This window comes from Cyrtonyx montezumae, unplaced genomic scaffold (genome assembly GCF_038088225.1).
Source record: "Cyrtonyx montezumae isolate F1298 unplaced genomic scaffold, pur_monq_1.0 scaffold_3, whole genome shotgun sequence".
NCBI lineage: Eukaryota > Metazoa > Chordata > Aves > Galliformes > Odontophoridae > Cyrtonyx > Cyrtonyx montezumae.
Genome location: NW_027072034.1, coordinates 139,725,964 through 139,747,644, shown reverse-complemented (window position 1 = coordinate 139,747,644; position 21,681 = coordinate 139,725,964). Strand labels below are relative to the sequence as shown.

Here is a 21,681-nt window from a genome sequence, read left to right as displayed (position 1 = left end):
GATCGAAATTCATAATTTCAACTTGGATGTTTTCTGTATTTCCCCAGTGCTTGCTCAATGAAATTAATACTTCTGTGAGACCATGTTTATTTTCCTCATGATCTTATCATAAAGTTGATTCAGGATAATCTTCCGTTACCTAGTAAATCTCTGATCTTTCCAGCTATCTTTGATGATAATGAATGATGTCTGATCTGTAATCATTTTTAGGTTATATTGAGCTTATTCCAGGTGTGGAATAAGTGAACCTACTCCAAAACAACAATGTAAAATCAGATTCAGTATAATCATTAGAATTATTTTCCAATTTAGACAAGGATTTTTTTAGGATACAGTTTTTTTTAATAATGTAGAGCTTGCTTAATTTCATTAGAAATTGATGCAATTATAAAAGCAGTTATTTTGCTTACTTAGTGGTAAGGTCTGTGAAGAACAGGCTGATTCTTAACAGAGTTGTTAATGCTGAAATCAGATTTGCCATTCTGTATGACTATCAGTGGTTTCTTCCTAAAACCCATTAACAGTAGTGATACAGATACCAGTGTATCAGCCATATGAATAGTATTTGCCATGTGAGCAGGGAGAAGAACACACCGACCACTGTAAGCAGCAGTTTCTGTCCTGGATGAAACACATAAACAAGTTTAGAACTGAATCCAATAGTGGTCTTTATGCAGTAACCTGACAGTGGCTGTACCAACCCTTTCAAAACTCACTGAAGGTTATGTTAATACAAACTGTTCTAGAGTATCCAATTTGTGAATTCAATACTGATTCAATTAATAACTGCAATCTTGAGACAGTGAATGTAGTTTGGTGTCCTGGTATGTGCCTTGTGCTTAGTCCATGTTCATACAGTAACTCTTCAGTTAGATTGTGAGTTTGAAAATCTAGCTGTATGAACAGGTCTGCTTTTATAGTGCATTTCAGTGAGTTTTGAAGTTTGTTTTTAGTTACTTCAGTAACTAATTTGTTTGGTTTGCTATTGGCATTAGCATAATTTGTTGTTATAGTCACCTTCAAGTCTATGTTTGCTGGAGATTCTAATCCAGTGCTTCTGGATTTACATTAACACTATTTCATGAAGATACTATGCATCAGTGTGTTAGCCTTGGAGAATCGGACAAGGTCAACTGCCTTTCTGATGTCTGAAAAGTTGTTTTGACTTGCCAGAAATGTTAAGTGTATAAACATATTTAGAGCATGCAGTTTGATTCTTACTGACAGCTAGGAGATGGTGTAAGTTTTTTAATTAATCTGATAATGTTCTGTGTCATTATGGATGCATAAAGTGGGAAGGAAAGAAATACCAGCAGAAATGCTTGCATGTAACAGTGTGTGGTTCACTGTTCAAAAATAGTTTGTATGTCATCGTTGCCATCTTACGGTTTGTGGTCTGGGACAAGGACTTTGTAAACAACCTCAGATACCTAATACTGAAATTCTTTCACAGGATAAAAGATAAATAGCTGGGAAAATTACTTTCAATAATTAAGCTGTGCTTATCAAATATTCAGCTCTTCTTTTCACTTGTCTCATGACTATTCCTGGAATGTAGTCCTGTGACTTTATTAATTTAAAAGTGATTTTAACTGCTCTGTAATATTTTTAGTTACGCTTCTTTTAGCTTTGTTGTTTGCTTTCTTTTTGAAATCTACTGTGTAGAATGAATGATCCTAATGTCATTTGTAATTTTTGCATTTGTCTTTATTTTCTGTTATGAGTACGTTTTAGTAGGTTTATGTCAATTCTGTTATAACGTTATTTTATTGTGCTGCTTTTTATTATGATACTGAATAGATTCAGTCCTATTAGTGAACAGCATGTAGCAGGGCAGAGAAATTATTTGAATAATAGAGAGTTACTTGAATAATCATTGTTTTGCACTTTTCTTATTTTTAAATATGCCTAAAATGTAGTGTCTTATTTAGATAAAATATATTTGAAATTTTTGCAAAATGCATGAATGCTGAGGATGGTAATGAGTCATCTAGTGAGAATGGTATTGTACCAACAGTACAATAACAGAAAAGGTCTCGAGTGCCTGCTGTCTTTCTATCTCTGACCTTGAAGAGAATTAGAACTTGCTTTTTGCAGAAGTTGTGCCACTAATACACTGATGCACCTGTTAGTTCTCACATATCAAATTAGATAATGTTTATAATAATCACTGATTCTTTTGTGAAATAAATATTTTCTCTTTCAAATGATCTGGGCATTCAGCAGCTTTTACGTATATTATATGATCGTCCTCAACATTAGAAATTGCTTATACTTCAGAAAACTGTAATTTCCATTCTGACAACATTTTCTCTTACTATAGAGAAACATATTTATTTCAAACTGAAGCAATGTTGGTTTGCTTTTTTTGGAATCATGTAGAGGCCATGAACCAAGCCACACCTGCTAGAAAACTGGAAGAGGTTCTTCATCTCGCAGAGCTCTGTATCGAAGTACTGCAGCAAAATGAAGAACATCATTCAGAGGTAGAGAATGGTTTGTTCCTACATTTCTTCTGCCCTGATGTGAAGCAATTCTGTCAAGAAACATTTTAGCTTTACTTTCTGACATATGTTTAAGGCAGTTCACATTTACAGAGGAATAAGGGACTTGAAGCTTATGAAAAGTGAAGTGAAATACAACTCTACTTGAATCGCTTGAATGAACTGTAGGTATAGAAACAAAAATTAAGGAGCATAAAATACAGAAAACATCTTTGTGCTGGAGGTTGTGAAGTGGTACGGAAAACATTCATAGCCTTATGCAGTTGTTCCTTCCAACTCTTCACCTGTCATTCAAAATAGAAAGAAAATGTAGCTGAATGCTAGTTTTCATCATGCTGTTTAGTTTAGAATTCAACATTAAAATAGTGCTAGGTATAATTATCATGTTCCTATTGTTTCTCTGTTGATTAGAAAAAGTTCTGCTTTTAGACTTGCCCTTTTAAAATGTCATTTTCAAGTAGTAAAAATAAGACTGAATGATGTTATGTTTCTTATTATCAAGTCTTTTCCTTTGTGATACAGAAACCATAATATTTAGAAAATTTAGAATTACAGCACCTTTTATATCAAGGTACTACAAAAATAAACTTGACCAGGTACCCGTAATTGTATATATTATTAACATGTAATGAATAAATATATTTTTCTAAGGTTCAGGAAATTGTTTTTAAAATGTTCTCAGAAAATCAATAAATATTTTTGAGGAAAATATGCAAAAAGATAAACATGATTTAGTATATATAGTTCGAAATATGATCATTCAAAACATCTGGTTTTATATCACACTACCAAATCTAGTTTTTAGCCTGCATCTGTCATGTGTGAACTTGTTAGAGATATTTTATCTTACACTGATGAAACAGCTGTTTCAATGATTTGAAATTAATTCCCTGGAGATCCTGCTCTACACTACTGTTGCCACTGTGCTACTCTGTAATGATTACTTAATAAGAATATATATATATTGTTGTCTTTGTCTTTTGAGACAAATTCTTAATGTAAGAATATTATAATTTGATGGAAAAGGGCACAAAGGAAACAAATCAAGTGATACATGTATGATTAAGCATCTCTGTTCAAAGATCACTGTTCACACTACTAACTTGCATTCAGGGATGTGGTATTTTCTAGAAGGGCAAGTACATTGCGTGTACCTTCAGAACAATCAATTCAGCAGAAGTTTGCAATCTAAGACTGTTTGAAAAGAATAAAGAGAATTTGGAGATTATATCCCCTTCCTCAATTCATGTGGTATATGTTCAATTGTACTGATATTTATAGAACATGAAGTATTTCGGTATTAAAAGCTGTAAGAGAAAAATTATATACTCCCTACTCACAACTGAAAACTATGTGTGGTGCCTTCACATTGTAATGTTAAGTTCAATGTTTGGTAGTGCAGTTGATCAGAAATCTCCAAAAGTTCTCAAAATCTCTAAAAGTTTATCATATTTTTTAATACTAGCTATTTTTTTTATTCACAACACTTCCAAATTTCTGGGATTCCCAAAGGGAAGAGAGGTACGTGACTCAATAACTCATCATTTTTCACCATTTAGAGCATGGAACTGTGCACTGAATGCATAGCATGAATTGATCTGATGAATTCTGGTGTTGCATTGCTACATTTGCGTGTCATTCTGTAATCTCAGCACTTTAGTCTTCGTTCAATGATGTCAGTGCTATTGTTCTACAGAATGTGTGTCACCAATTGCTAGTTGCCTTTAGCCTGTTGTCATGTCATCCATAATGGCTGAAGAACCATCTTAGCTGTGGTATCTGTTGTTCTGTTCTTCTTACTGCCTACGTAGCAAATGAGTAGCTTTTGAGAGGGTCAGAATAATTTCTGTTTTGATTCAAAGCAACGTTTGCAAAGAGGAGGAAGGTGGTAAAAGAATGTGTTGTTTTGCTCAGGTTTGGGGTTTTCTTTTTTTACTTTGATTTCTGGCAATATTTTTTTAAAGGAATTTTGTTTACCTGAGAGGGACACCTGATAATGCCTATATGTAAATTTATTTTCTTCGTTCCTTCTTTCTTTGCATTTATTTATTTTCTAGAGTAATAATAATGCTTCCATTTAAACAGGATGTGCTAATGAGAAACTTCCTCCAGTCTGAGGAAAAAACTCAAACTCTTGCCAAAATTGTGAATCCTGAGCTGTTCTTTTCACTGTGATGCCAGTCAGCATCCTTAAGTCCTGGCACTGCAACACACCAAGTGTCCTTCAGTAATGCTTCCAGGCTTTTTTTAAAAAAAAAAAAACCATTTGCCAATTCATCTTTTGTCCACTTAAACTGCAGTTATCCATCCCATATCAAGAAAGTATTACATCATCAGGAAGTCAAAGATGCAAGAATATACCTGTAGAAGTTTTCTCTTATTTGATCCCTTTGCAGACTGATCTGATCATTCTGCATATCTAGGATGAATATTTCAGAAATACAAGTGGTGATTTCTATGACATTATTAGAAGTTGTGGCAACTCAGCACTTGTGTAACTCAAGCTACACACATCCCAGATAGATAACTCAAAAATATTCAAAATGAGATACTAAAAAAGAGGAGCTTTAATTTGAAAGACTTTTTCTTATATAGTGTGTATAGGCATTTCTGATCATCATGTTTTTATTACCTCTGAACAAAACACTCTCAGCAGTGTGTGATATTCATCCTGTTTCATAAGCTTACTTCAACTTCATCTTTAACTTATAGACCCCTCTGATACTGACCTTCCAAACCCTAGATTTAAATGACAGATGTAAGGTACAAGAGTTACATATCAGATGGCTTTTAATATATAATAGAAACATCTGTGAATTTCTAGAGAAACATTTGATGAAGGAGAATGGTATGCCTTCCTCAGGAGAAGCTGACATATTTAAGGCAAAAATAGGAATTTAAAAATATTCTGCGTTTATTAAAAAGCACTTAGACTTTGAGAAATAATGTTTCACTTTCAGTCTATCTCTTCTGATGAGCAAATAAGAGCAAAATGTATATACAAAAATTAAAATAAAAAATAAACTGATCTGATAACATGTAGTCCTTGGTTCTTTTCTTTACCTTGGCAAAAACTGTTGTAGGACTTACAGTCCTTTTCAGGTGGAGCTCTTGGCAACTCTTGTGCTAGGAAAGGTTGCTTTTGACTCTTTTTTTTACACTTTTGTTCTGATTCTATTGTCTTTCCCCACATAATCTATTTGATTTCTTATATTATTGATGCAAAGACTTACAAAATATTTTCACATTATTCACGTGGCCCTTTCACCCTCTCAAGAGTAAGACAGATGTGAATTGCCGTAAATACAATGCATTTTCCTTTACTTGTGTTGGTAATTCTATTTTTTCACATTTTCAGGCATTCGCTTGGTGGCCAGAACTATTGGCTGAGCATGCAGAGAAGTTTTTGTCTCTTTATTCTGTTGATATGGATTCAGCACTTGAGGCACAGCCACAGGACTCCTGGGACAGCTTTCCACTTTTCCAGCTGCTGAATAACTCCCTTAGAAATGATAGTAAGATCTTCAGGTTTTTACTTACTGTATGCATAAGATGGGTGTTTTTTTTTTATCTCCCTATACCCTAGAAAAGTGTTTGTAATTCTCAAAATAAGTGTCAGTGTCCTTGTTTATGATATATATTCTGGTGCTCCATTTCTTGGAAGTTAGGCATTTGCTTTCTATTCACGCACCATTTAATTCCTCATTCTAGCTACTATTCAGTTTAACTAAATGCTTGGTTTTAAATCAGTGATGAATAAAGCAGGATAATATGTATTTAATATTTCCTTCTAAACTTTTATGTGAACTACTTTCAGACTAGTTTCTATGTTATAAAGATCTTGTAGGTGTATCACAAATGGGGTAAGGTATATGCAGGAAATCAGTATTATTTTCACTTTACACACTGTTGTATCATGATTTAAGCTGGTGATCAGGACTTTTTATCTTGCTTTAATTTACCTTCAAAGAGCAAGTCTTCAGTTTTCACATAAATTTAGGAATATTTTGTGTGCAAGTGATTTTAATAAGGAATTAAGGAAATGATCAGTGAAACCCAAGAAAATGGATTAGATATTATATTAAAATAAAATAAAATGCACCTTATTTTATGAAAAAAATATCCTAAAATTATTGGGCACATAAAGAATATATATATATATATATAATATATTATATAATATATTATAAATATAGATAAATAATTATAATATTATATATTATATATATAACTATATATATAGATCTGTCATCCATATGTGTATTCACATTCTATGAATATTTTTTAAAAATGAGAAAATGACCAGTTTTGTTTGTTTGTTTGTTTGTTTTAATGATTTTGGAGATACAAATAGAAATTCAATTACTGAAGTGATTCTACATTTTGAATCTTTAATTACTGTAACTACAAGCAATCAATTTTAACTTTTCCTGGAAAATCTATTTCACGTCTGTAAAAGTTCAATAGCTTTCAGGAATTTTAGCTCCACGTATGGAAACAGAAGGAAAGTAGTATCCAAGAGCTTTTCTCCAAGGTGACACATTTCAATCTGTATTGTTTATCATTGTATAATGTTACCCTTACCTGCCTAGTCTTTATTGAAATACCTCAGTGGAGTTGGCCATGGAGCAAGAGTTGCTCCATGAAATAGAGCAGCTAGCAAATGTACAGTTCATTGTAACACAGTAGATGACTACTGTAATTAAGAGAAGGGTGCAAGTGGATGGGGCAACTAAACTAAAGATGAATCTCAAACAGGATTGTTGAGAGTCATTGTTACTGCAGCACATTGATTATGATCTGGGGCAGAGTGAGAGAACATTAGCATCCATTCTTAGAGGTCTCTTTTCATGAAATACCTCTTCTTCCTCTGACACATCGCAATATGTGGAATGCCATATTCCAGATGATTTCTTTTTTGGCACATTGTCCCAATGAAAGAAAAATACCGATATTCGGGAATTGGTCTAGATATTTTTCTGGACAAACTAGACACAATTGTTCTGCTGGTGGACAATTTATGTTTTATGTAGAAAGCTGCTGAGGTGTATGCAGTAACCAATTCAGTTTTGTGAAAGATCTCATAAAAGGATTGGTCTCACCATACTTTAAATGGTTGTCTGATCCTCTGCATATGATCTAAAATCCACATCCAACATCTGAAGCCTTTACTCAGGGAGCAGTGGGAATTATACATTTGGGGGAAAAAAAAAAGAAAAGCGTGTTAATGGGGAAAGAGCCATTAGGAAATAGTAGTCACAGGCAACTGTATCTGGACTGTTACCCAGTTCTGAAGTTGAAACTTATAAGGGGAACTACATCAAAGAGAGATATATGTCCTTTATTCAAATATTTCCTCAAACTAAGGGCCTAAAAAGTTGCAAATTCATGTCTCCTCTGTAGACGTGATGTCTCTTCCAATGTTTTCATCACCTTCATTTAGCTTCATAGGTATTGGTATAGGATGCTATTCTCCCCATAAGCTACATTACTTGCATAAAACATGGTTTGGGAACAAAGATATTGTCCTAAGCTCTGTATATTCTATCTTGGATTAGGAATACATTCAGAGTAGTTTTTCTGTTCTTTGGAAACTTGTTCTGCTGTATGTACTTGCCAGTATTTCCATATTCAGCTACATTTTAAAACAAAAGCATCTTTTTTTACATGGCTAACACTGACGGTACCCTCTAATCATTCCTAGTTTCTGGGTAATAAAGTGATATCAACTGAAAGGTTTTAGATTCTCCTGGAGTATAAAGTTTGAAGAAAAGCTAGATGTTGTGAGGTTTAATGGTTTGTGATCTTAGTCCATGGGTTTGAGATCACATTCTGGATCTCAGCAATTGAGGTCTGCTCAGTATGTGAAACTGCTGCACTTCTTGGACGTGGCCCCTGTCCCTAGCACCTCTGGTGAGTGTGCTGAAGCCACCAATGATACCTGCAGTGTGTGTCTTGGTGTATGGCATGTTTAGTGTCTTCCTTATAATTTTATATTTCCATTTTAGGAATCAACATCTATAGTTGTAGTATTGTATGCATTTAAAACAATTGTTTGGTTTCTGAGAGCTGTGGAGGTATTATTCAGTAACTGTAAAAGAAGGATTTGTGACAACAGTTTTAACTTTACTGAGTGATTTGTGGCTCTTTGTGCACTGATTCAACCTAGCAGAGGTAATAGAAACAAGCAAGGGTTGTCCTTATAAGTTCATAAGTTCATAAGTTCATAAGGTTGGAAAGGACCTATAAGATCATCTAGTCCAACCATCCTCCTATCACTATCTCTACCCAACTACTAAATTAAGTCCTTTAGCACCTCATCTAAACGCTTCTTGAACAGCGCTAGGGATGGTGCCTCAACCACCTCCCTAGGCAGGCCATTCCAGTGCCTGACCACTCTTTCAGAAAAAAAATGCTTCCTGAGGTCCAATCTAAATCTTCCCTGGCGCAACTTGTGGCCATTCCCTCTCGTCCTGTCATTACTTATCAGGGAGAAGAGGCCTACCCCCTCCTCACCACAACCCCCCTTCAGGAAGTGGTAGAGTGCAATAAGGTCCTTACATGCAGAGAAGTTCCTAGGATGCTACTGATTCTTCTTTCCTTAAAAGATTACACAGATAATAATCCTAAATTATTCAATCAGCCTTGGGAAAGACATTTTATAGAAAATCAGGTAAATATTTTTTCATGTCAAAGCAGTTATTAGCAAGATTTTAAAACCTTGTCTGAAAGGACTGCTATATGAAATGTCACACCTGTATACCAGTTTCAGTAATTCCCTTGAGGTAATAGATACAGTAAATGACAGTTTCTGGTGAGTGAAAACCATCTGGAAAATTATACTCTTTTTTTTTTTTTCCATGTAGGTATTGGAAAGCAACCATGGAAATTAGTCACCTTTTAATCAGTGGGTATGTTAGCAAGTGGCAACTGACCATTCTACCAAGATCTGATTCCCAAGTGATACATAACCACGGTGCTTATTCTTTAATTAACAGCCTTTTCACCTTGCAAGTACATTAAAGACACTAGGAATAGTTCCCCATGCTTATATAATCAATTTTACAGTCTTCCAAAGTGAAATAAATAATTCTGGCTGTACTATAAGTGAAAACCTTTTCCTGGAAACTGTCACCTTCATAAAGATAGGTTTAGAAAAAAAAAATCTAAAAAGGGAAAAACTGGAATGTGGCCTCATGAGGATAAAAAGGCTAGTGTTAATAATTAACAAGGAGAGTGAAGTGGAGTAAATTAGCCATAATAGAGCCCACAGTGACTGGCAAAGTCACCTCTCATTATCAAAAAACTCATTAGGAAATGAAGAGGTGGAAATCCCACTGGGTTATTCTCACTCTTCAGCTATATCAGAGATTACTTTTCAAATTTCTTTCAAATGAAGAACTGTTAGGTCACCATATTGCATATTAGGTTAATCTTCAGTGAAATTTGGAGAACCGACACCTGCGTGTTATTCTATCTCAAGAGCTTTTAAACGAGCTCAAAATATTCGATGCAGGAGTCAGTTTTCATGCAAACCTGTCATGAGCAAACTCCCAGCAATAAAGAAACAATCTAAACGTCTACAGCATTAAAGCCAGATTTCATTGTATGATTATTTTTGTGTCACTAAAATACAGTATTAGAAATAGTGTGTGATAATGAAAGTGCATTGTCTTTACCACTCAAATGTACCAGATGTGTTATTTTAAGTGGAATACAAAACACTGTACATAATTAAAGCCAAATGCTTAAAATACAGTATTCATTTGACACTGAGGAAAAAAAATCCAACATATTTTCTGTTAAATAACTTCGCTTGAATTAAAAGGAGAGGGAAGTCCTGGTTCAAGCTTGCTTCACATTTCTATTATAAAGGGTTCCATTCTGAGTGATATGAAGCTTTCCTACTTTTTCTACTCTTATTTAGAAAAAAATATATATATTAAGAAGTTTTTTCTGAGTTCATTGGTGATTGTCCTTCTGTTGCTCTAAGTCTAACCAATGAAGTGTAACTGTTCAAAAAGGAGGGAGGAATGTGATCTTCTTATCTTACAAGATACTACATCTTTTGTGAGAGGAGCTATCAGGCAACGAAAAGTGCTGACAAAGTCACATGTACTGTGCACATTGGTAATAGATTTTAAATATTCACAACAAATTTATCTACAGTCTAAGTGTTTGAAAAAAATTCTGTTAACTACTTCTATAATGTAAATTTTAATGATCTCCAAAGTTTCAATTGTTGATACTCAGTTGTGCCTGACTGCATAAAGCTTTGCGGATGGTACAGAGATAGCATTACTCAATATCTCTCTAAGATAACGAAATTATTTTTTCTAGAATTGTGTGTTCGTAGAAGAAACCCATGATTGTCCCAGGACTGTATCTGATTTTCAGTAATGAAGATTTTACTTTTTCTCCACTGAGCCTATTAATTAAATTATGAAAGGGGCTGCTTTAAGAGGACTATGTAGATTCTGTGGTTGTTTAATTATTCATCTTAATAATTTTTTTTAGCATTTCAAGAAAGACATATCTCAGTTTCTCTTGGATAACATGATCAGAGATACTTTTACTGGTGTGTGCACAATTTCATCAAGTGTTTCTATATTTAGCTCATCGATAGCATATAGGTATCTTAATTGTGTATTTCAATATTCTGCCCCTTTTCTTCCCAAATTTTCTTTCCATTCTAATGTCATCATCTTTTGCTGACATAATATACTGCACTGTTCCTCAGCAATATTGCATTAGTGCTTTGTGGCAAAACTATCAAATCTTGAACTTCAGTGTTTTTTAATTGGATTTTAAAATATGTCAGGAAAGCCAAGACATTCTCTTCTTGAGAGTCCTATAAAGAACGGGATGACAGGAGACTTCCAAAGTTATGATTTTGCCACTGGTGCAGAGACGTGACAATCTGTTTTGTTTTTCCCCTTACCTTTGATCCTGGAGAAGCTCTTGAGGACAACTTGCCATGCTGGCTCTAGAATAACTCCCAAATCACCTGCATAGGTAAAATGAAAGTAACCTCCAAACATTCCAGTGTGCATAAGAACAGTAGATTATTTTCCTTGCTGTTAGGAGAGGAACCTTATTCCAGTGCTGTGTTGTCACACTGAACTTTTCACCTCTGGTCTTTTCATGTCACATTTTATGATATTTCAGCTATGTAAGAGTTGAAAAGTTTCATCTTTAACTCCGGTATTTCTAGAATTTCTTAGGTGGGAGATGTTTCTATTCCCACAATCCATTTCCCCTTAACACTGTACACACATTACCTTGCCCTGGCATACAGTTTTGTATTGTTGTTGTTTGTGTGAATACGAGATGGCTCATGTGGAGAGCACGTGGGACACCTATAGGCACAAAATGATGGAGAATTAAGCTACGTAGTTTTGAAGACAAGTGGTAGTTGAGGGTTTTGAAGTGTGGCATTACCTCAAGGATCTCTTGTTTCCCATCTGCTTAGATGCACAGGTGGTACCTGTTGGCAAGATCAATTCTAATCACTAGGTAGAGTGCCATGAGTTTGCTGATAATACTGAGCTACATCACTCACCTCCGTGCTCTGAGTTCTCTCCCTCCCCTGAAGTAATCCTTGAGATCTCTAGATGAGTAAATCAAATCTGTCATGTCCCCAGCTCTGGGAAAACAGAATGCTCACGGAGTTGTTCATCCAAGACAGCAGTTGAATGTGTGTGCCCACATACAGAGCGATCTACGTGGAGTGCAGTCAGATTAAGCATCTTGGCATTGGTTTAGGTAGTTTCATTTCCCTGCAAAGATTGGTGTCAGGATGTTAGGAAAATGATTCAGCTTTCTAAGTTGAACAGCTTTTATTGCTTGTGACTTCTTTAAATTTCATTCTGACTTCTGAATAACAAGAGCTGCCCTCCTGCCCATGAGGCTCTATTACTGTAATTCCCTGAGCAGATCTTATAGCAGAGCATTTCTGCGGTGTGTTCAGAAAACAGTGAACTACAAGCTCATCCCCTCAGGTAACTGCGATTGCCTGATTAATGCCCATCCTGAACTGATTCTCTGTAAAGCAGCAATATTGACTTAATTGACACAATTGTATTCTTGTTGCTTTTAGGCTCAAGTAGCCTTGAAAAATCAGCCTTCTATGTAGCTTGATACCTGCCACCTTTTGTTTCTCAAAGGCAATGCTCATCAGCTGTTTACTGTGAAACACTCAATGTGTGGGCAAGCTTCCACATCTTTGTGTTAATATCCAAATCCTTCTCAGCTGTTGCTATTGCTGGGTACAGATGCTGCATTTTTTAAGACATATAAATACAAGGGGAAAATAACAGTTTTGAAAGCCTGGTGTGCAATTAATTATGCCAGAACTAGCTAGTTAACAAGTACTTCAATGAGCAGCGTAAATAATGGAGCATGTTTGTAATGGACTCATAGGTGCTCTCCAGGGTAGATTCTCAAGGGTTCAATAAGAGGCAAGTCTATGCTGCTGTCTTTTTCTCAGCGGAAGCTAACAATCTCTTTCTGTTACCTAGCTGCCTGTTTTCATGAGGTTTGATATCTCCACCTTTTTTTCTATATACAACTGAAATTAGCTAAAAATATTGAAATCCTTAGGAAGAGACAGGCAGGTGGGCAAATGAAGAGTGTTGATCTAGTCAATCTTCTCACATTAGGAAAAAGTAATTGATACATAATTTCCCAGTCCTCTCCAATAAGATGTTAAAGAAAATGTTGTCCAGATGTTCAGCAACAAAGATGTTTCCCTGCAATGCAGGTAGAAATAGAAAAATAAAACTTGATGTCACGTTTTCTCCATTGTCTTCATCTTCCTAGATGCTGTCTGTGGTAAACATAAGTCATAAGTTGAAAACAAAGCAGTTTCTGTAAGTTACAGACATTGTTTTTGTATGTTACACATGGAATTGTAGTAGTGAACTAGAACAAGGGAAGTGTATATCTTCATGAAATGGATGCCATGGTTTTGAGCCACATGAGTCTTTTACTCTTAGGAAGAAGAGGCTCCTCAAAATGCAGCAGAGGTACGCATCCATGTTAAATGAAAAGTCTGGATGCAGGGATAAGTAAGAGGAGAAACACAGAAGCCATACAGGGAAAGATGCAAATGAATTCCCTAGAGACAGTAGCTGCTACCCGCGCTTTTCCATTTGAAGTGTTTGGTAGCTTGAGATATAAAGGGTGAGTGAACTGAAGCCTGAAGCATGCTGAGCTGAAGAGAAAGCTGAAGCTGAATGCACAAGAGAATTTAAAACACATATCAGTAAGAGAAAGCAAAACCATGAAAACTTCTTGTTGTGACTCAGCTTGCCTACATGACGCATGGGAATATCATTACATGTCCTAATAATAGTACTAGATTAATGGGTGAACACAGACGTTCAAAACATGAAACTGATACAGTCCCTTGGTGGGACAGGCCATAGGTGCAGTGAAGATGAGACTGCTAAAGAACATTTTAAGTACTATCAGAAAAAATAGTGGTGATGGCAAACTTATTTTTAGATTTTGAGCATCTTCATTGTCTATGCAATTTTTCCTGCAGTAAATCCCATCTGAAGAAAAGGCTGTATTTCACTGTATTTTTGCACACAGCTGTTGTGGTTTAACCCAGCAGGCAGTTCAGTGCCACGCAGTTGTTTGCTCACTTCCCCCACTCCCAGTGGAATGGGGGAGAGAATGAGAAGAAAAAAACAAAAAACAAAGTAATCCTGTGAGTTGAGGTAAAAACTATTTTCTAAGACAGAAGAGAAAGAGAAAAGGAGACTATCAGTAATTATAATAATACATATTTACCAAAAAGGAGATGCACAAAACAGTTCTCACTAGCCAATGACTTATGCCCAGCCAGTCCTCGAGCAGCAGCTGCTGGCCAGCTCTCAAGTTTTGTAGTTTTTTCACATGACATCCTATCGTATGGAATATCCCTTTGACCAGTTTAGGTCAGCTGTCCTGGTTCTGTCCCCTCAGCCCTGGCAGGACAATGTGAAAAACAGAAATATCCCTGGCTCTGTGTAGCAGTGCTCAGCAACAACTAAACACCATTGTGTTATCACCATTGTATTTCTCCCAAAGCCAAAACATAGCATCATGTCCCGGCTGAAATCAGTACAGCAAACTACGGAAGCTGGAATGTTTTATTGTAAAGAAAATAATTGAATATCATTCAAATTTATTTAATTTTTTTATCGTTGTTGTTTCTGCCCTGGTGTTGAACAAAATTACTAAGGCTTAGATTTAGCAAAATGTATTTTAAGAAGATACAGGAGTGATCTAGCTCAAGAAAGAACTTAGATATCTATGCCTAGTTTTCATAACAGTGGCATTTAAAAATGTACTGCAAAGCCCTCAAGAAGCACTTGTTTTGTTTTGTTTTGTTTTGTTTTGTTTTTATGTACAGTACTTCCTACACAGGCTGGATCACACTATACTTGTTCTTGGATTATTTTTGTATTTTAAAACTTTTTAAAAGACACTCTTTCCAGTTGCAAAATAAATGAAGGAAAGGCCTGATATCTTTATTTGTTTTGTTTCTTTTTTAAGCATTTTTGTGCAATGGAAAGTTTCACAAGCACTTGCAAGAAATTTTTGTTCCCATGGTCATCCGCTACATTGACCTCATGGAATCATCAATTGCCCAGTCCATTCACAGAGGTCTTGAACAAGAGTCGTGGCAACCTGTCAAGTAAGTACTTTCTACAAGATTTCTGCAAAGCACCTGCCTACAGCTTTCTGTCTAATCAGGTGTTGTCCTCCGTTGTCCTCTAAATATTCTATTTTTTATTGTATTCCTACATTGTTTATTTCTTCACAGGAGCATCACCAACAGTCTTCCTAATGTAGCTCTTCCAAAAGTTCCAAGTTTGCCTCTTAATCTTCCACAAATACCTAGCTTTACTACACCAACCTGGATGACTTCTATGTATGAATCCACGTGTGTATTCTTCAATAACCTTCTGACTGTATGTCAGCTCTGCATGGCCTTGCTAGTGTTCTGTGCAGCTGTTTTTGGATTGCATGGTGTTCATGATCTCTTAGTTGGAAATTACTGTTTCTTGGGAGTGAGCCAAGCATGGACTGTTAGCGAATTGTGCTTTTTTAGTGCCTTTAAATGGATTGGTCTTAAACTTGGTAACTTAAAAAATCAGCTTGGCAAAGGTGTGTCAAAGTATGAGTGATTTTTTTATACTCCAAAGTATTTAATTACTCTTCTCGATTAATAAGCTGTGAGCAATCTTTTGAATAGCTGCTTTTAGATCATAAAATGAAGCAGCCCATCATATTTTTGTATTAACTCATGGTATGTAAAAACTGGTCCTGAAAACTGATTCCAGTTGATTTCAAATTTAGCCATTAAATATCCATGTTAGAGGAAAATTGTAAAAGTTAATTAGTACCCAGAATAGAATTGTATCTGTTGCTTTGCCTGTTTCAAAAAATATCTATTTTATTTTCTTTTGTCACCAACATTTGTGGTTTTTTCAAAAAAAAAAAAAAGACCAGATATGCTCTATGCTCTATTCTTCAGGAATACTCCTATAGTTACAGGCCAGAATTCATATGGACACATTTATATATACTAGAGGAAGGCTCAAGGAGAACTTTACTTTAGCTCAAGTTGTAATAGCAGAAGATGAATGTGGATGAGTTCAGAAAATAGTGTAACACAGAAAAGTCAGTAATAAATTTTCAAGCCAAGTACTGTTTTCTCAAGTTTTGTGATTGAATTAAGCACACCTAACAAGTACTCACATCCATTACCATGTGAGTTTATAGTTTGTGCTCTGCCAGATTTCTGACACTTGTCTGTTGAGTATTGTTGTTGTTATGCTGCTAATTCCTCTAAAAGCTGATAAAATTCCTCTTAATCCTTGGCTTTGGTAGCTTTTATGTTTGCTATAACTCTAGATTTCTCCTAATGTGCTTATGCAATTGATTTCAGCTCTGAGTACAAGCTAATTGTCATTGGCTACTCAAATCCATTTGCCTAGTTACTGTCATCCTTTTGAAAGTTACTTGTTTTTAAAGAATAGCTTTTAGAGTTAAGAGTTGTTAGAATCCTAGATGTGGTCTTCTTATAGTCTGTATTCTAGCAAGCTCATTCAGTGAAAGTAACTTGTAGATTTTAAAATATGTGTGTTTTTAATATTGAGTTTATAATTAATATATAACAAGTATTGGTCCTGGTTGGAGGATTATACTGGTATAACTTTACTACATGAAAGCTTTGGTATAGCAATAAATACATAGGCAGCATTGTAAAAAATGCATGAGTAACTGTGAGTACTGTGAAACTCAGCTACTCCCTCATCTCCCTTGCATATATCCTGGAAATAAGTATGTGGCCTGTATAGAAAAATAGAAATAACATCCTAAGCTAATTCATGAGGTTTTGAAAGTGTCAGTGAGCACTGAGGTTCACATGAGCTGTAAAAACTTGCCAGCAGTAGCTGTTGCTTTGCTGCTTGTCAGGGGGAACAGGAACAAGTGCTGTGCCAAGTATGGTATCTGCATGGAGCTCAGTATGCTTTCAGCTGCCTCTTGCAGCAAACCAGAAGAAAAGATCTCCCAGCTGGCTCTGTTGTAGGTGACTCTTTGCTTTATCTTTTTAAAAAGTAGAGCTTTGAAGTTGTATTCACTGAAGAGTGTATAAATTTAATTTTAAGATTTTAAGTAGTGTTATTATTGTAATGCAGTGGAATTCAGGTACTATTTTAAGAAACAGCCTACCTGCATCCTACAGAAGAACCGGGTAACTTCTCAGAACTGGTGTGTATTTTATTTGAATCAAAAAGTAAGATCAGTTTGAGTGAAGGTATTGCAATCTACTTATTATTCCAAGCTCATAAGTTCCCTTTTTCCTGATTGTTAGTGTCTCACCTTCCAGTGGAGAAGGTGGTTTGCTGTCATTATTACATGAAATAATCTCATAATTGTATGAAATGAGGAGGGTTTTATTTCTTTAACAGCTCCCACCTTGTCCTTTTCAGGAAAATCAGAGCTTTCCAGTTAAATTCTCCAATGGAAAATAACCAAGTACCCATTTTCCAGTCTCTATTAAGAAAATCTTAGTGTTTCCTGTAGTTTTCTATTTTGTTATGAAGAACACCCCCCTTAAATGGAGTAGGGGGTCATTTGTCAATGGAGGCACCTAAATTCAGGAGACTGGGCTGCCCTTTGTCAGTGAATGCAAGTGGCTCCTTCTACCCACTGGCACACCTAGTCATTAACTCCCAGCCCACTGTGCTCCCTCCTGCAGGCTACATGGCTGAAACTTTGATAAGAAGATAAATAAGTGTGTCCCAAAATTGTGCTGGTCTTTTCTCCTTCTCTTTAAAAGCGATGATTTTTACCATTACTCATTTTCAACTTGAAATACAAATGAAGAATCTGCAGGCAAAAAACTGAGAAAAAATGGAAACTTGAGTTACCTTCAGATGTTTACCAATTCCTGTGTCTATTGCAGTTGTGATAGTAAAAGTTTTCATATGCTCCAAATTTAACTAATATGTAATCTTTAGTATATGCTTGTGAGACTCTGTTCAAAGAAGCTCTTAAATCCATATTTAAGGCTCCTTATATTCAGCAGAGCTGTTAACATACCTATCTAAGAACTTTTGCTGAACTGAAAAACATGAAAATACATTGAATCATAGAATGGTTCAGGTCGGAAGGGAACTTTAAGATCACCTAGTTCCAACCCCCTGCTATAGGTTGGGACACCTATCCCTGCCTATAGTCCCATCCAGCCTGACCTTGAATGCTTCCAGGGAGGGGACATCCACAGCCTCACTGGGCAGCCTGTTCCAGTGTCTCACCACCCTCACAGTAAAGAATTTCTTCCTAGTATCTAGCCTAAATATACCCTCTTCCAGTTTGCCCTGTCACTACACAGCCTACTTTAAAGTCCCTCCCCAGATTTCCTGTAGGCCCCAAGTCAGAAACTGGAAGGCCGCTATGAGGTCTCCCCAGAGCCTTCTCTTCTCCAGGCTGAAGAGCTCCAACTCTCAGCCTGTACTCATAGGGGAGGTGTTGGTGTTCCAGCCCTCTAATCGTCTTCCTGGCACTCCTCTGGACCCAATCCAACAGTGCAACGTCCTTCTTGTGCTGGGGGCTCCAAGATGGGACACAGTACTCCAGGTGGGGTCTCACGTAATCAGAGTAGAGGGGTGGAATCACCTTCTTTTTGTTACTGGTCATGCTTATCTTGATGCTGCTCAGGGTACAGTTGGCCTTCTGGGCTGCAAGTGCACACTGCTGGCTCATGTTGAATCTTTCATCAACAGACACTCCTGAATCCTTCTCCTCACAGCTGCTCACAAGCCACTTTCCACCCAGTCTGTATCTGTGTTTGGGATTGCCCAGATCCAGATGTCAGGCCTTGCATTTGGCCTTTTTGAAATTTCGTGAGATTGGTATAAGCCCACCTCTCAAGCCTGTCCAGATCCCTCTGGATAGCATTCCGTCCCTCTAGCATGTCAACTGCACCACTCAGCTTGGTGTTACCTGCAGATTTGCTGATGGTGCACTCAATCCCACTGTCCATGTCACCTACAAAGATGTTAAAGAACACCGGTCCCAACACCAATCCCGGACAAATGCCACTCGCCACTGGTCTCCATTTGGACATTGAGCCTTTTACTACAACATTCTGAGTGCAACTATCCAGCCAATTCCTTATCCCATGTGTGGTCCATCCATCAAGTTCATTTTTTCTCAAATTTGGTGGCCAGTATGTCATGAAAGACAGTGTCAAATGCTTTGCTCAAGCCCAAGTAGATGATGTCAGTTGCTCTTCCTTTATCCACTGGCTCCATCATTAAAGGCCACTAAAATTGCCCTTGGTGAAGCCATGTTGGTTACTTCTAATCACCTCATCCTTGTTTTCTGTGTGCCATAGTAGAGCCTTCAGGAGTTTCCAGTATCTTCTTTTTTCCCTTCTTGAAAATGAGGGTCATGTTTCCCTTTTTCAGTGAGTGTAAACTTCACCAGACTGCCATGACCTTTCAAATATGATGGATTGCAGCTTGGCAACTTCATCTACTACTTCCCTCTGAACCCATGGATGAATCTTGTCAGGTCCCATGGACACCTTCAGATTTTTTAGATGGTCTCAAATCTTATTTTCACTTACAGTAGGCAAATCTGCCTTCTCTAAGATCTTACAATTGATTTCTGCAACTTGGGTGATGTGGCTAGAGCCCTTGCTGGTGAAGACTGAGGCAAAGCTGTCATTGAGTATCTCAGCTTTTTTCCATATCCCTCATGACCTGGTCTCTACTTTCCTTCCAGGGAGAACATCTTTCCTGACCTTTTTTATCACTGATATACTTGTAGAGTTTCTTCTTGTTCCCCTTTATGTCCCTGGCTAGAATTAATTCTGTCTGGGTTTTAGCTTTCCTAACCTGATTCCTGGCTGCTCGGACAACCACTTTGTAGTCCTCTCAGGTAACTTGTTCCTGCTTCCTCTCCTTACAGACTTTTTTTTTGAGCTTAAGTCCAGGAGCAGCTTGTTTATCCATGGAGGCCACCTGGCATTCTTGCTTGCCTTCCTTTTTCTTGGGATGCAACTGATTCTGGGCTTGGAGGAGATGGTCTTTGAATACCAGCCAGAGGGCCTCTCTTCCCTCTAGGGTTTTCTCCCATGTCTCCCTGCCAAGCAGTTCCCTGAAGAGTTCGAAGTCTGCTCTCCTGAAGTCCAGAGTGGCAAGCTTGCTGTGCACTCTCTTTGACACTCTTAAGGATTTTGAACTGCACCATTTTGTGATCACTACAGCCAAGGCTGCCACTGAGCTTCACGTTACCAGACCATCCTCATTGGTCAGAACAGGGTCCAGCAGAGCACCTTTTCTCATGGGTTCCTGTGCTACTTGTAAGAGAAAGTTATCATCAACACATATTGTTAGGCATTTCTCTGTGTGCTTTGTTGATTAATGTTACAATCTTTCCCTCTTTATCACTTAAAAATTGTACCAATTCTTTTGAATATTACAAGAGAATATTATTTATAATTTTTAATTAACTTGCTTTTTTTTTTTTTTCTTTTTTCTGATTGTGTATTTTGAAGCAGGAATTGTACAGTATTTATGACAATGCTTAGAAAGATCATTACATCATTTTCTGTTGTTTTTCCTTAGCCTTTTATTATCAGTGGGCATTGGGAAGAGAGAGATGGAAGGAGGAAAGTGTTCTGTGTAGTAGACTGTTTGTCTTGATTGGTCTCCAGAGAGGATAACTCAAAAGACACCTTGGCTAGACCTGCAGAGTGTTGCAGCATTTGCCTAAAGGCAGTATCCTAAGAGGACAAAAAAACGGAATATTCTGTAAAGTCTTCTAATTACCCAGAATTATGCTTTTATTAATTACTCATTAATTAGTTACAATTGCTTCTGTTCTATTTCGTTTTTAAATTTAGTTTCTTTGCCTCTTGTGAACCAGGCTGTTAAAATACATTCGTCGGTAATTTTAGTTGTGTATGATTTCATTTATACATTGTCAGTGCAGGCATGACAGAAATTCACTATCCATAAACACTGTAGATACAGACCTGAGGTTGTCTGTTGCTATCTTATGCCATTCTAGATCATTGGATTCAACAAACCTCAAGGCTGGAGAAACATGACATAGGATACATGTTTACAGGTGGACAGTCCTGCCTTGTGTACCAGCTGCAGCAGGCAATTAGAAAGGAAGTGCTACAGCTATGTTCATTCTGCTATGACCCAACTACAATGAGTGGCAAAGAGAGAAGCTGCAGTGGTCTGTTTGTGCATGTTCTGGGGCATATTTCAGCACTGTTTAGGAACATTACATCTGTTCTGCCACATTTGTTCTTATCAAGTACTTGTCTGTGGCAAGTTGGAAGATGAAAATAGGTTTTGTTTGTTTGTTTTTAAGGATAGTTAAAAATATGTCTATAAGTGAAATCTAGCTGAAGCATCTACTTCCTGTGGAATACAGAGTTTTGAATTCAAGACAAGTATAGCAAGCTCCTACTAAAGCATTCTGGAAGATAAGTGTATACTACAGGCTACATTTTGTTTCTTAAAAGTACTTTCTTTAAGAAGGAAGAAGGTAGAGGGTTTGGGGGAAGTACCATTGACTCAGTAATTACCAAAAAGCCTTTTATGTTTGAAGAATTCTCAGTTGACTTTCTGAGTCCTGAACATGCATA

The 21,681-nt window shown here is 36.7% G+C and overlaps 1 protein-coding gene across 2 annotated transcripts in view; it reads left to right on the top strand.

Annotated features, from left to right (window-relative positions):
- CADPS2 (calcium dependent secretion activator 2) overlaps nucleotides 1-21,681 on the top strand; it is a 297,492-nt gene that overhangs the window by 228,085 nt on the left and 47,726 nt on the right. The window contains exons 17-20 of one of the 2 annotated variants that reach the window (XM_065743497.1): nucleotides 2,383-2,486; nucleotides 5,863-6,019; nucleotides 15,051-15,192; nucleotides 15,322-15,429. In XM_065743497.1, coding sequence (XP_065599569.1) covers nucleotides 2,383-2,486; nucleotides 5,863-6,019; nucleotides 15,051-15,192; nucleotides 15,322-15,429 — 511 coding nt within the window. The remainder of the gene's footprint in view (nucleotides 1-2,382; nucleotides 2,487-5,862; nucleotides 6,020-15,050; nucleotides 15,193-15,321; nucleotides 15,430-21,681) is intronic. The other variant, XM_065743498.1, reaches the window with a different exon arrangement.